Here is a 12,979-nt window from a genome sequence, read left to right on the forward strand (position 1 = left end):
TTTCATTTCTAATTTGTTGATTTGATTCTTCTCCCTTTTTTTCTTGATGAGTCTGGCTAATGGTTTGTCTGTTTTATCTTCTCAAAGAACGAGCTTTTAGCTTTGTTGATTTTTGCTATAGTCTCCTTTGTTTCTTTTTCATTTATTTCTGCCCTAATTTTTAATGATTTCTTTCCTTCTACTAACCCTGGGGTTCTTCATTTCTTCTTTTTCTAGTTGCTTTAGGTGTAAAGTTAGGTTATTTATTTGATTTTTCTCTTGTTTCTTGAGGTAAGCATGTATTGCTATGAACCCTCCTCTTAGCACTGCTTTTATTGAATCCTGTTGGTTTTGGTTGTGTTTTCATTTTCATTCGTTTCTATGCATAGTTTGATTTCTTTTTTGATTTCTTCTGTGACTTGTTAGTTATCCAGAAGCATGTTGTTTAGCCTCCATATGTGTATATCCTAAATAGTTTTTTTCCTGCAGTTGACATCTAATCTTACTGTGTTGTGATCAGAAAAGATGCTTGAAATGATTTCAATTTTTTTGAATTTACCAAGGCTAGATTCATTGGCCCAGGATGTGATCTATCCTGGAGAATGTTCTGTGTGCACTTGAGAAAAAGGTGAAATTCATTGTTTTGGGGTAAAATGTCCTTGGACTGCAAGGAGATCCAACCAGTCCATTCTGAAGGAGATCAGCCCTGGGATTTCTTTGGAAGGAATGATGCTAAAGCTGAAACTCCAGTACTTTGGCCACCTCATGCGAAGAGTTGACTCATTGGAAAAGACTCTGATGCTGGGAGGGATTGGGGGCAGGAGGAGAAAGGGATGACAGAGGATGAGATGGCTGGATGGCATCACTGACTCGATGGACATGAGTCTGAGTGAACTCCAGGAGATGGTGATGGACAGGGAGGCCTGGTGTGCTGCGATTCATGGGGTCGCAAAGAGTCAGACATGACTGAGCGACTGATCTGTCCTATAGATATCAATTAGGTCTAAGTGGTCCATTGTATCATTTAAAGTTTGTGTTTCCTTGCTAATTTGCTGTTTAGTTGATATCCATAGGTGTGAGTGGGGTATTAAAGTTGCCCACTATTATTGTGTTACTGTTAATTTCCCCTTTCATACTTGTTAGCATTTGCCTTACATATTGCAAATCTTCTTTTTATTGTAATTATATATATATATATATAACATATGTATATTATCATTTTAGCCATCTCTAAGTGTGTATTTCTGTGGCATTAAGCACCTTCACATGTTTGTACCACCATCATCACCATCCTCTCCGGAACTTTTGCATCTTCTGAACTCTGTACCCATTAGACTCTGACTCCTCTTTGCTTCCTCCCCACAGTGCCTGGCAACCACTATTCTACTTTCTGTCTCTTTGATTACTCTAGGAACCTCATATAAGTGGAATCATAAGGTATTTGTCTTTTTGACTGGCTTCTTTCACTTAGTATAATGTTGTCAAGGTTCATCCGTGTTGTAACATGTGTCAGAATTTCCTTCCTTTTTATGGATGAGTAATATTCCACTGTGTGTATGCATCACATTTTGTTTATCCAGCTATCCATCAATGGGTTGCTTCCACGTTTTGGCTATTGAGAGCCATTCTGCTATGAACATGAGTGTGCAAATCTCTGTTCAGGCCCTGCTTTCACTTCTTTGGGTTTATATTCAGAAGTGGAATAGCTGGATAATATGGTGATTTCATGTTTAATCTTTTGAAGACTATTTAATGTTTTGAAGACTGTATCTATTCAATTCCTTTGTCCATTTTTAATGGGGCTGTTGTTTTTCTGTTGTGAATTATAGGGGCTCTTTATATATTCTGGATCTTGATTCCCTTTTCAGACATATGATTTGCAATGGAATCCTCTTTAAATTGACTCTAAAAGAGCCAAGTCCAGCCTTTGCAGGGACTGGAGTCTGGGCCGAGGTGTGGGGACCCACTCACTCACCCTGCCCACCATCTTCCCTGATTCACTGTGCAGTGCTCTGGTCCTGGGTTCTCCGGGAACACAGAGATGGAAATGCTCCTGGCGTTGGGGTGCTCATGGTCTACTGGTGAAGATAGGGTTAGACAGCTCATGCTACTATATAGAAGATGAAGCCAGTGCTGGAATAATTGGGGCATAAGCTGCTGTTGTTTAAAAGTCCACTAATTCTAGACAGAAGTGGAAAAGTATCCCCAAAAGATATATCAGTTCTGGGGGCTCAGATGAAGAGGAAAACCTCTCATCCCGAATGATCAAGCTAAGATGTCAGGGAGACAGAGGGGACAGGGACCTAGAAGGAAATCCAGTGAGGAAAACTAACTGAAAAACAGACTTTCTCATGTCCTAGAAACTCCTGAGGGCACAAGAGAATGACCCAAGGGAAAATTCCTGTGGCCACTGAAGCAGAATGGGTGTCACCCCATTCTGCCTGGATTCATACTTTAGACCTCTGAGCTACAAAGAGGGGCCTGCTTCATGAAGGCCCAGGAGAGGGGAGAACAGAAGTGGAAGGAGTTTGCATCATCCACCCTTGGATATAGAGTCCAGGCATCTCCTCTTTCTAGTTACTGTCCCAGGAGTAAGCAGATGGTTAGCCGTGCAGCAGGAATCCTCTGGGCCCCTTAGACGACTCTGGAGCCTTTCATTTCCCTAGATCTGTTTTTGGGGTTTGGTGTGCACGTGCATGTGTGTGTCGTATTGCTTCTTGGTGTTTTATTCATTAAGCAAATATTTAATGGCCCCTCCTGTGCGCCAGGTGCCGTTCTAGGAACTGTGTCTGTGAACAAGGCCGTCTCTGCCCTCACGAAGCTTCCGTTCTGTGTCCAAGCTGCAGGGAAGTGTGCTGATCTTGAGCAGAAGCCAGCACCCCTGTGTCCAGGCCAGGCCGGGGTGGGGCAGGGGCAGGGCCTGTCTGGAGCCCCTCCCGGGTGGAGTGCGAGGATGCAGGTTTGCGGAGGACGGAAGAACAAGCAGTGTCCTGGGCCCACAGGAGACAGAGGAAGAGAGGGAGCGAGGCCCTCTAGGACTGAGAGGGGGTCCCAGGGGCTAGGGTTTGCCCAGGACTCTCCTGATTTTGCACTGGAAGTCCCACATCCTGAGAAAACTCAGTCCCAAGCAAACTGGGATAGCTGGTCACCCTACCTGGGACTCGAGCTGAAGACACCCCCTGCTTATCCAGGGGCCTGAAATATTTGAGGCGCCCACAGAAATATTTTCATTCCTTTTAAAATCAGGAGGAAAAAATGAATTTTTAAGTTGAAGGAAGTACTTTATGACATTAATGTATTTGTTCTTATACCAATTGGAACATATAATTTCCAATACCTTTTTTATGGAGAAAGGGGCCTACAGCCCTGAAGAGGAAAGTAGATATCCAAGAGTCATAATGTGGGCCAGACTGAAAGGCCTGTCAGGGGTCCAGGGTCAGAGGAAGAAGACTCCACGTCTTCTTGGGGGAGGATCAGTCCCCACAGCCAGACTTCCCTTTGCCCTCCAGGTGTATGCTACTGATCCTGCTGGCGGGTACCATGGCTGTGTGCCGGCTGCCATTCATTGAGCGCTTACTATGTACTTACATTGTGCTAAGCTCTTCCAGACGTGCGATCCCAGTCCATCTCTGCAGTAAATGTGTAAAGAAGACCTGCTTACCTGCATTTCTCAGGCAAAGCAACCTGAGTCTCAGTGAGACTGACTTGCCCACGTTCACAGACGACCAAGGGTATGGCTGGCAGAAGCCAACCTACGGCCAGATGTGCCGGCAGCATGGCTCAGTGGGTAGCAACATACCCCTCATTATTTTGAGGACTAAATGAGATTATGACCGTGAACCCTGAGAATGCCTCACTAAGATGATGAGGTAACTGCAGGCCTGAATTGAAATGCCTCAGCTCCCAGGCACAGGGCTCTCCCAGCCTCCTGCATGGGGCTCCTGCTACTCCAGACGGCCTGCTCCTGCCTGTAGACTGAGAGGGCTGTGTGAAAACACGAGGGATGCCGGGATGGCTCTGGGACATGCTGGCAGCCCAGAGTCCACGGGCAGGACCTCCCTACACTCGGAGCTGGGCTGGGCTGCCTGGGTTGCACCCAGGCTGATCCCAGCTCGCGCCATGCTTCTTCTGGTGTCCACAGGACATGCGTCTCTGTCTCCCCTCCTCCAATAACCCCTGGGCTCCAAGGATGGGTGCACATGTCCCAAAGTGCCTTTCACAGCCCCCAACCCACGAGCAGTTCAATCAGTCACTGTTGACTGACTGTCCACATGGACCATCTGCTCCATATTTTGTCTTTGGTGACTTCAGTATCTTTCTAGTTTCCTTCTGTTTTGTTTTTCTTTTTTTTTAATTGCTTCTCCTCTATATCCCCCCAAAGCAACTCAAATTCCACATGGTTCTGCTTGTTCTGCTTGTTAGGCTTCCCTGGTGGCTCAGAGGGTAAAGAGTCTGCCTGCAGTGCAGGAGACCCAGGTTCAATCCCTTGGAGTTGGGTTGGGAAGATCCCTTGGAGAAGGAAATGGCAACCCACTCCAGTATTCTTGCCTGGAGAATCCCATGGACAGCGGAGCCTGGTGGGCTACAGTCATGGGGTTGCAAAGAGTTGGAGACTACTGAGCGACTTCACTTTCACTTTCTGCTTGTTCAGAAGGCTCCATGTCCCTGCTGGCTCAGGTGGCAAAGCATCTGCCTGCAATGTGGGAGATCCAGGTTTGATCCCTGTGTTGGGAAGATCCTCTGGAGAGGGAACTGGCAACCCACTCCAGTATTCTTGCCTGGAGAATCCCATGGACCGAGGAGCCTGGCAGGCTACAGTCCATGGGGTCACAAAAAGTCAAACATGACTGAGCAACTGACGCATGCTTCCTTCCTATTCCCCTTTTGGGAATAACCTGTCAGGGACCATAGTTTAGGAGTTTCTGGTTCTTTTATTTCGGAACACTGGACAGCTCCATAGAGGGACTTGTGAGAATCAACCCACTGCCATGGGTGAGGCTGGGAACCCAGCTCATCAGGACCTGTGGTGAAGCTCCACCAGCTTCCTCTTTCCCGTTTGATTTAGGCTATCACAAAGGGGCCAGTGAGCCTTCAATGTGACCAGGACATCGAGCAGGGTGTTCTGAACCCAGCCCAGCCGGCAGGTGCCCACTCCTTTCCTTCAGAGGTTCCTTCTTAGGATGAGCTGAGTTGAGACCCCAGGGTTGGGGTCAGGCTGGCTGTGGGCAGCAGACCAGAGCGGAAGGTGTCTATAGGTGGTCATTCCCCTGCAGCAGCTGCCAGAGGCTCTCTTCCCAGACAGAGGCTGGAGATGGTTTCCACCCAAGGGGCACAAGAATTGCTGCTGACAGATTTGCTAAGAGCTAAGAAAGAGGAAATGTGGCAAAGGCTCATGGTGACCAGCTTCCGGGAGAGTTTTTGTTTTGCTTTCTTGAACTGTGTGACTTCAGAAGGTGTGGACCTACTCGAACTCGGGCAGCGTGGGGTCTGGCAGACACATAGAGAAGCCAGTGGCAAGGAAGGAGCAAAGTCAAGTCATGGAGAAACGCTGGGCAGGTTCTGAGCGCGGCCGTAGACCCGTCATCACTGCTGCAGCTCGGACCATCCAGCCCCAGCACTCCTCGAAGAGGCCCCCAGCCCACACCCAGTTCTCTGAAACAGAAGAGGAAGCAGTGATGAAAGAAACCACCCTGTCCCACCTTCTGTGTAAAATCTTAGTGTTGCAGAGGGGCCTTAGAGCTTCTCTGGTCTGGCTTCATGATTTCACAGGTGAGGAAACTGAGGCCCTGGGAGGAGAAGTGACTCACCAGAGGTTACAGATCATTTGATGGTCTTGTGTTCATCCTCAGCGAGAAGCTGCCAAGAGCTGACAGCTTCCCACACAGCCCACACCTTCTCGGCATGTGCCCCTCGCAGCGCAGGTCGGTGTGAGGTGCTCCTGGTCCTGGCTGGTGTCCTTGCAGGGCTGAGTACCAGCTTAGCTAGTCCACTCTTTCCCTGCCACTCAATCAGCAGGTATTTATTTATCTGTCATGCCCTTGGAGGTCAGCATAGTTATCTCCACTGAGCCCCTGCAGGGGCTGCAAAAGAAGACTAATCCTCAGATGTCACATCTGACTCCCTCCAGGGAGTGTCTAACTGGAGAGTTGAGATTAACACATGTGGAACAATAATTAAACAATAAAAGGCAGTGCATAATTCGATACTGAAGTAGCCATACAGGCTGTGAAGGCACCTCCCCAGGTTCTTGGAGTGGTGGAGGTAACGTTAGTAGGCAGCTGCAGAGGTCCATGGCATGTGGGGATTTGCAGGTTTGCTATGACGGGAATCTGAGGCTTTGAGGTCATGGGGCTGGTGTCTGAGAGTGTCTCTGAGCCAGTGGTGAGCGTGCCTGCACCTTTCCTCAGCCAGCTTGCTACCTCCTCATGAGGGAAGGGTGGAGAGAGCGAACTCCGATAAAGTGAAAAGCCTTTGTCTACTTGTGGACAGAGTGAAGTTGCCAGAGGCCCATCCACTGGTGGTGGGCGGAAACACACTGCAAACAACCATGCTATCAGGAGAAAGTTGGGGACCAGTTCAAACCTGTATGTGCCTTTCTCCATTGGGGAATTCAAGTGTCGGGGATCTAAGAGATGAGGAGAGCAGAGAATGAGGAGATCACAGCAGGCCCGAGAAACGTCCTACACAGAGAAGATGGAGCTAGGGGAGATGGGGGTTGTGAATTCTAGGCAGAGAGACCACACAGACAGCAGAGTAGACCAGAGGTGGCAAACCACTGTCCGTGGGCCAGAATCCACAAATAAGTTTTATTGAAACTACACTCATTCTGTGATCACTGTCCGCTACCACGGCAGAGACGAGTCGCAATGGAGACTAGATAAACTGCAGAGCCTGAAATATTTGCTGCCTGGCCTTTACAGAAAATTTGCTAAGCACTAGTGTAGAGAAAGGAATGAACAAACCCTTTGGCACAGGGGCCAGTCTAAAGGGAGTGCTCCAGGAAAGTGAGAAATGAGGTTGGGACTCTGTATTCCTGGAGTAATAGAGCGCATGTCTTTGGATGGGTTCGATCATTTCCAGGATGCCCCCTATTTCATTTGGCTTTACCTTTACTTCAGTATGAGACAATAAATGATTCACAGAGATGAGGAACCTAAGGCTTAAAGACACGCTCAAATTCTCTCAAGATCGCTTTGTTAGCAGTGGGAGTCAGAATCTGAACACAGGCTCATGCTCATCCTGTAGGTGTTGCCTAAGCCTCTAACCTGTGCCAAGCTGGAACTCAGCTCTGGGATTCCAGGGTGGAGAAGAGGGGTGCTTCTCTCACAGAACTCAGTCCAGACTGCAGTGCCAGACTCACCGCAGTGTAATTCCTAGCAGAAAGTGAGACTGTTTTCTCCCCACATGGCAATGGGGCCATTGCAAGTTCTTGAGCAAACATTTATTATCTGCTTCGTGCCCAGGGCCACCTGGCATAGAGCAGAGACCTACGTATGGTGTAAGTCATTAGGGAGCTTCAGCCTAGTTGGGAAGAAAAACCAAGCTGGGTGGTCTACTCGGAGGTTAGTATAAGTAGATGGGATTTAAGTGCAGGACGGTATAGTGTTAGCTTTGGATGTAGGTTAGCTTTAACCTTCCTGGGTTAAAGCTGTTTCCTCATGTGTGAAATGAGCATAATAAGTGTATATTTCTCATGAACTTGTGGTGAGAGTGAAATGAGCCAACAGGACAGGCTAAGTGAGAACAGTACCTGCACAGAGCTAGGCAGTAAATAACAGTAAAGCATCGTTGTTATCATTCAGGGCTGAGATGATCAGAGAGGCCTTGAGAGCTGAGGGACTTTAGACAGGAGTAAGATGGTGAATGCAGTGTGCAAGGAGAGGCGGATGAGTTTAAAAACAGGAAAAGTGAAATTTCTGGCAAAAAAAATGTGGTTTGTGTGATTTAGGTCCAGAAGAAAAAAAAGGCCTGAATGTATCTGACGGCTCCAGCAGGTTCTCCTCAGCCCACTCCTCACTCTGGGGGTCCCCCGCGTTGCTGGGGCTTTGTGGGCCTCCCTGTGTTCAGCAGGGGAGACTAAAAGCCACCAGCTTCACTCAGCGTCTTCTCAGCTCACTGGGTCACTTCCCAGTGACCCAAATTAAGACTTTATATCATTGATCGAAATGCAAGATTAGCCGGTGTTTGGGTTTTTTCTTAAAGTAAACTTCAGCTTGGGGTAAATCTGCTCTGAGATGGGCCCCAGACCACCAGAGGATGGTCCTCTCTTCTTTTGGTGCGATGGCTACTTAGACTGAAAAGTTTGAGGATCACTGTCTCAGGATGCGTCTCTACTCTGAGGCCTAGCACCCAGCCTCTTCACCTGGCTGTGCCCCAATAACCCTGAGAGTTGAGAGAGGACACTGTCCTAGGAACACAAATCTGCTTTCACCAGTGCCCTGGATGTGCTGGGTGCATTAGGAACAGCTCAACCATCTGCCACCCATGCCAGGAGCTTCATCAGAGCATCCGTGCCAGAGACACCGAGATGTGTCAGCCTCCTGGGAGAGACACCTCGCAGGACAATGCCTGTATTTTTAAAACCATAACAGAGTCAATTTCCCATTCTGTCTCCATCTTGGGCCACCCCCGGAAACAAAACTGTCTGGTTTCTAGCTTCGTAGCCATAGATATAGGCAAATCTTTCACTTTGAGGATCTGAGAGTTCGGCAGGTGAATAGAAAGTGGGGTCTTTGACTTACCTTCTGAAGACTGCAGACACTGGATATTGCCTTCTCGGTAAACCCTAGGGGCGGTGGATACCTGTGGGTGCCAAAGTGTTAACCCTGCAGCTGGATGGGGACCCTGGAGGTCTGAAATTGCCTGGGAGTTCTTCTCCAACACTGCTGCACATTAGCATCGCCTGGGAGATTTTGAAAATCCGTCTGCCCAGGCTGCACCCCAGACCACTTAAATCAGAACCTCCAGGAGGGAGCCCAGGTGTTGCTGTGTTTCTGAGGCTCCCCCAGAGGAGTCCACGTGCCGCAAGTTGAAGAAGCACTGGTCTAGATTTTCTGCCCTCTCTGGAATGGGAAAGGGGAGCGGACGGTGCTGGCTATGGCTGGCTGACTGGCTGCTTCGGGAGCTGATTCATTCAGTCCACGGGTTAGATCTTGCCTGCCAGCCCTGGTGTGGGCAGCAGCCTGGGATGCTGCCGTCTGAGGCTGGGAGATCGAGCGTGCCGGCCAGACGGGGCTCCTGGCACTCCCGGATGGGGCGGAAAGCAGGACGGCTGTCTTCTGCGTCAGTCCTGCAGAGGGTGCCCACAGCCCCTTGCGTCACTTCCCCAGGTTTGTGGTGGGAAGCGGGGGATAGATGGTCTGCTGATGGGAAAGAGAACAGGAAGGAAAATCTTTAGGTTAAGTCCGCTCTGACTCTTACTGTTCAAAAATAGGCTGGAATACTGGCCTTTGAAAGCCATGATGCAGCTGCCCTTTCTAACAGGGAAATGGCTGTAGCTCATTTGGAAACCGAGAGAGATCTTCTAGGAGCTGCTAGAGTTTTCTCTCCATCACTTAGCTCTTTTTTATAGAGGAGCCTGAGAAGGCTGTTAACCCCTAAGGAGCAGGAGCCTGCATGTTTCATAGATGAAAGGAATACAGCGTGTGTAATAATAACTGGATGCTGGCCTTTCTGACTGGAAGTTCTCAGAGGGCAGCAGGCGCACCTGGTCCCATAAAGAGGTGCCCAGCGGGCTGGGGGCTGGGGTGAGGTCTCCAGGAACCAAGTGGGGAGGGACAAGGAATGAGATGCTTCACTGTGAGGGTCCCTGGGGAGCAAGTCGACAGCGAATGAAGACAGATGTGCAGCTCACACCAGCTGCTACTCCCCTCCAGCAGAAGGGAGTCCCCCAGGGACTACTCCTCCTGGGTGGTCCTCGATGGACCTGTCCCAGGGATCTGAGTGGCTACATAGGAGAAGGGCGAGCCCTTTCCTGGAATCCTGGTGCTTCCCGCCGGGAGACAGGAGTCCCTCCTTGACATCTTCATGGGTGACACGGTGGCCCCAGGTCCTGAAGCTTCTGGGGACCCACCAATCAGACACACCTTAGCTGAACATTTCACAGGTCAGTAATGTATCGGTCTTGGTGAGGAAGCTGCTCATCCCTGCCTCAGAGCGTGGAATTTCAGTGATCACCGTGGGGGCGGCAGATGTGGGCTGTCCTGGGGTGACCACATGGTGAGAAGAGCACCGTCAGGCAGACTTGACGGGCTGGGTGACAGGCCCCACGCAGATGCTTACTAGCAGTGGGACCACACACGCGTTTCTTAACGCGTCTGAGCTTCTGTCTGTAACCTTTAAAATAGGAACAGCACATTTAGTGTGTAGGAGATAGTGTGTGGATGCACAGTGCTCTTCTGACCAGCCTCCTCAGAGAAGAGTACAGAGAGGGGCAGACAGGCCCGCGGAAGACGCTGTGATGGAAAAAGGGCGTCAGTGCATCTCCGCGCTGAGGGCCGGGTGTGGGAGGCACGCCAGCTCCCCCCCGCAGCCCGAGCTTGATGTCTTACCGGCCCTGTGGGGTTGGAAAGTGCGAGCAGGAAGTGAAGGCGTCCTGCTCAGTGTGACTTGTCTCCCACGGGCTGGTGAGATGGGCAGCTCTGCCCCAGGAATCCGACGTGTTCAGCTGGGTGATGCTGTGATGGCAGCATGGCTGTGAAATTCCCCAGCCAAAGCAGACAGACGCCCACAGGTTGGTGCTGCGTGATGGCAGCCAGGAGAAAATGATCGCCCTCTGGGCTTCAGTTTCCTCATTTGCCAAAGGAGAATCCCAACCCGCCCTGGGGTCCACTGGGTTTCTGAGACAGGCAAATTCTAGGCCGATTTCGACATACCTGTTTATTCCCGCAAACTGTGGCTCCCGCACGCTCAGCTGCCCAGGAACAACATGAAGACAAAGCTAGGAGGGTGGGCGGCAGCGGACTCGAGAGAAATTCGGGGAACTGACAGGCGGATAGAGCTGCTGAGACCCCAGAATTCTCCCCAGGACACTGAGCTTCACGTCCTCAGCTTCATTCTTCCTGCAGGGGGTCTGGGGCAGGGGTGCGGTCAGAAGAATCCATTGTGGTGTCGTGGGAAGAACGCAGCAGAACAGACTCCCTTTTAGCTCTGCAGACTGTAGGGCTGGAGGCACGTTCCTAACCTCCTCTGAGTCTCGGTTGTCTCACCTGTGAAATGTGGGTGATAAACTCGATCTTGCAGTTTGGTTCTGAGGATTAACTGAGACAATGCATACCGAGCACTTGGCATGGAGGAGGCTCTCGGTAAACCCAGGCCAACCCTGAGCCCCAGCAGAGAAGCGTCATCCCCTCGGTTATCAGAGAAGGCTGCAGCCCCCTGCTCCCACCAGTTGTGCATTCGTTTGATAAATACGCATATGTGTGTGTGTGTGTGTGTGTACATATGTGTGTGTATATGTGTGTATATGTGTGTGTGTGTATTAGTTGCTCAGTCGTGTCCAACTCTGAGACCCCGTGGTCTGTAGCCCGCCAGGCTCCTCTGTCCGTGGGATCTCCCAGGCGAGAATACTGGAGTGGATTGCCATTTCCTTCTCCAGGGGACCTTCCCAACTCAGGGATCAAACCCAGGTCTCCTGCATTGCAGGCAGATTCTTTCCTGTCTGAGCCACCAGGGAAGCCCTGGGGCCTGAGCTGATGTCCGTGTGCCCTTGGCCCACTCGGCGTGGAAGAACTGCTGTCGTTCCCTTCAGCACACGCTGGGACCGTGTGTGCACGCCTCTCTCCAGCTGTATTGTTACTTCCTTGAGGAGACGACTACGGCTTGCGTGTCTTTGCGTCTCCCATAGCATCTGAATGCATCTTTCCGTAGCAGCCCTCAATGAGCAAAACAGCTTTGCTGACTCAGCAGATTCATACCCAGTGCCTATGTGTCCGTCTTGCAACAAGCCTGAAGGGTGGGGTATGGCCCCCATTTCACGGGCGAAGGAGATTGGCACCAAGAAAGGTTTCAGCCACTTCCTGGGGGTAGCCGGCCAGGCAGTTACCACAGCTGGCATTTGACCTTCGATTGTTCTCAGCCTGAGTCCATCCCATTTGCTCCGTGGTTCTGGTGCTTACTTACTCTTGGTTGGAGAGGCCTTTGGGCGGAAGCGGTCACTCCCTTTCTCATCCTGAGAAGCGTGTGTGATGCATGTGTCCACCCTCACGTCTGTGTCTGTTCCAGAACGACTGTAAGCCCCCCGAGGAGCCTCAGCGCCCGCCCACTCTGCAGGAGATCAAGCAGAAGATTGAGAGCTACAACGCCCGGGAGAAGAATTGCCTGGGCATGAAGCTGGTGAGCATCTGCGCCCACTCCCCATCCCTGCCCCACCTCGCTCACACCCCCTTCCCCCTCGGAATCCTGGGGCTCCCCTCCCCGGGACAGCGCTCCCCTTTCTTTGGGGCTCTGGAGGCCTCCAGGCTTATGTGAGGCCAAGACCTGGGCTGTCCATGCTCTGGGGAAACAGATTGGGGTATGGAATGAGACCCAGATTCCGTCTCTGGCTCTTTCTCTAAATTGAAGCTTTGGGAAACCTTAATCTCTCTGAGCTTCAGTATAAAATACTTTAGGGCCCATGTGTCAAAGCACATGTAGGCTATGCAGGTGACTAGGGGCCCAGGAAGCCCTAGGCAAGGGGAGCAGGCAGCCCTCCCCTTCTTGATCCTCACATCCTGTGCCTGGGGCAGCCTGCCTGAGTGTGCAGAGCTCTGAGGGAGGAGGGCATCAGCTTCATGCTGGTTCAGAGAGGCCATCTTCAGGGAGACGCTGGAGGAGCCCTGCCCCCTGCTGGTGTTTGCTGGCAACTGGCTCTTCGGGGCGTCAGCCGAATGGACGCCAGAACAATCCAGTCGCAGAGGTACTGGGGTTTAAGCCTCGAGGGTTTTAGAGAGAGATGTAAGAGGAAATTCAGTGCCCTGGTTCTCTGAGGATCTTATCACAGAGCTCCTCCTTGGTTTGGAGG

The 12,979-nt window shown here is 50.8% G+C and overlaps 1 protein-coding gene across 2 annotated transcripts in view; it reads left to right on the top strand.

Annotated features, from left to right (window-relative positions):
- The window catches only part of RASSF5 (Ras association domain family member 5), a 73,041-nt gene that overhangs the window by 54,400 nt on the left and 5,662 nt on the right, over nucleotides 1–12,979 (top strand). For both annotated transcript variants that reach the window (XM_061382055.1, XM_061382056.1), the window contains one exon: nucleotides 12,202–12,312. In XM_061382055.1, the coding sequence (XP_061238039.1) occupies nucleotides 12,202–12,312 (111 nt within the window). The remainder of the gene's footprint in view (nucleotides 1–12,201; nucleotides 12,313–12,979) is intronic.

The sequence above is a fragment of the Bos javanicus genome, chromosome 16 (genome assembly GCF_032452875.1).
Source record: "Bos javanicus breed banteng chromosome 16, ARS-OSU_banteng_1.0, whole genome shotgun sequence".
Classification (NCBI taxonomy): domain Eukaryota; kingdom Metazoa; phylum Chordata; class Mammalia; order Artiodactyla; family Bovidae; genus Bos; species Bos javanicus.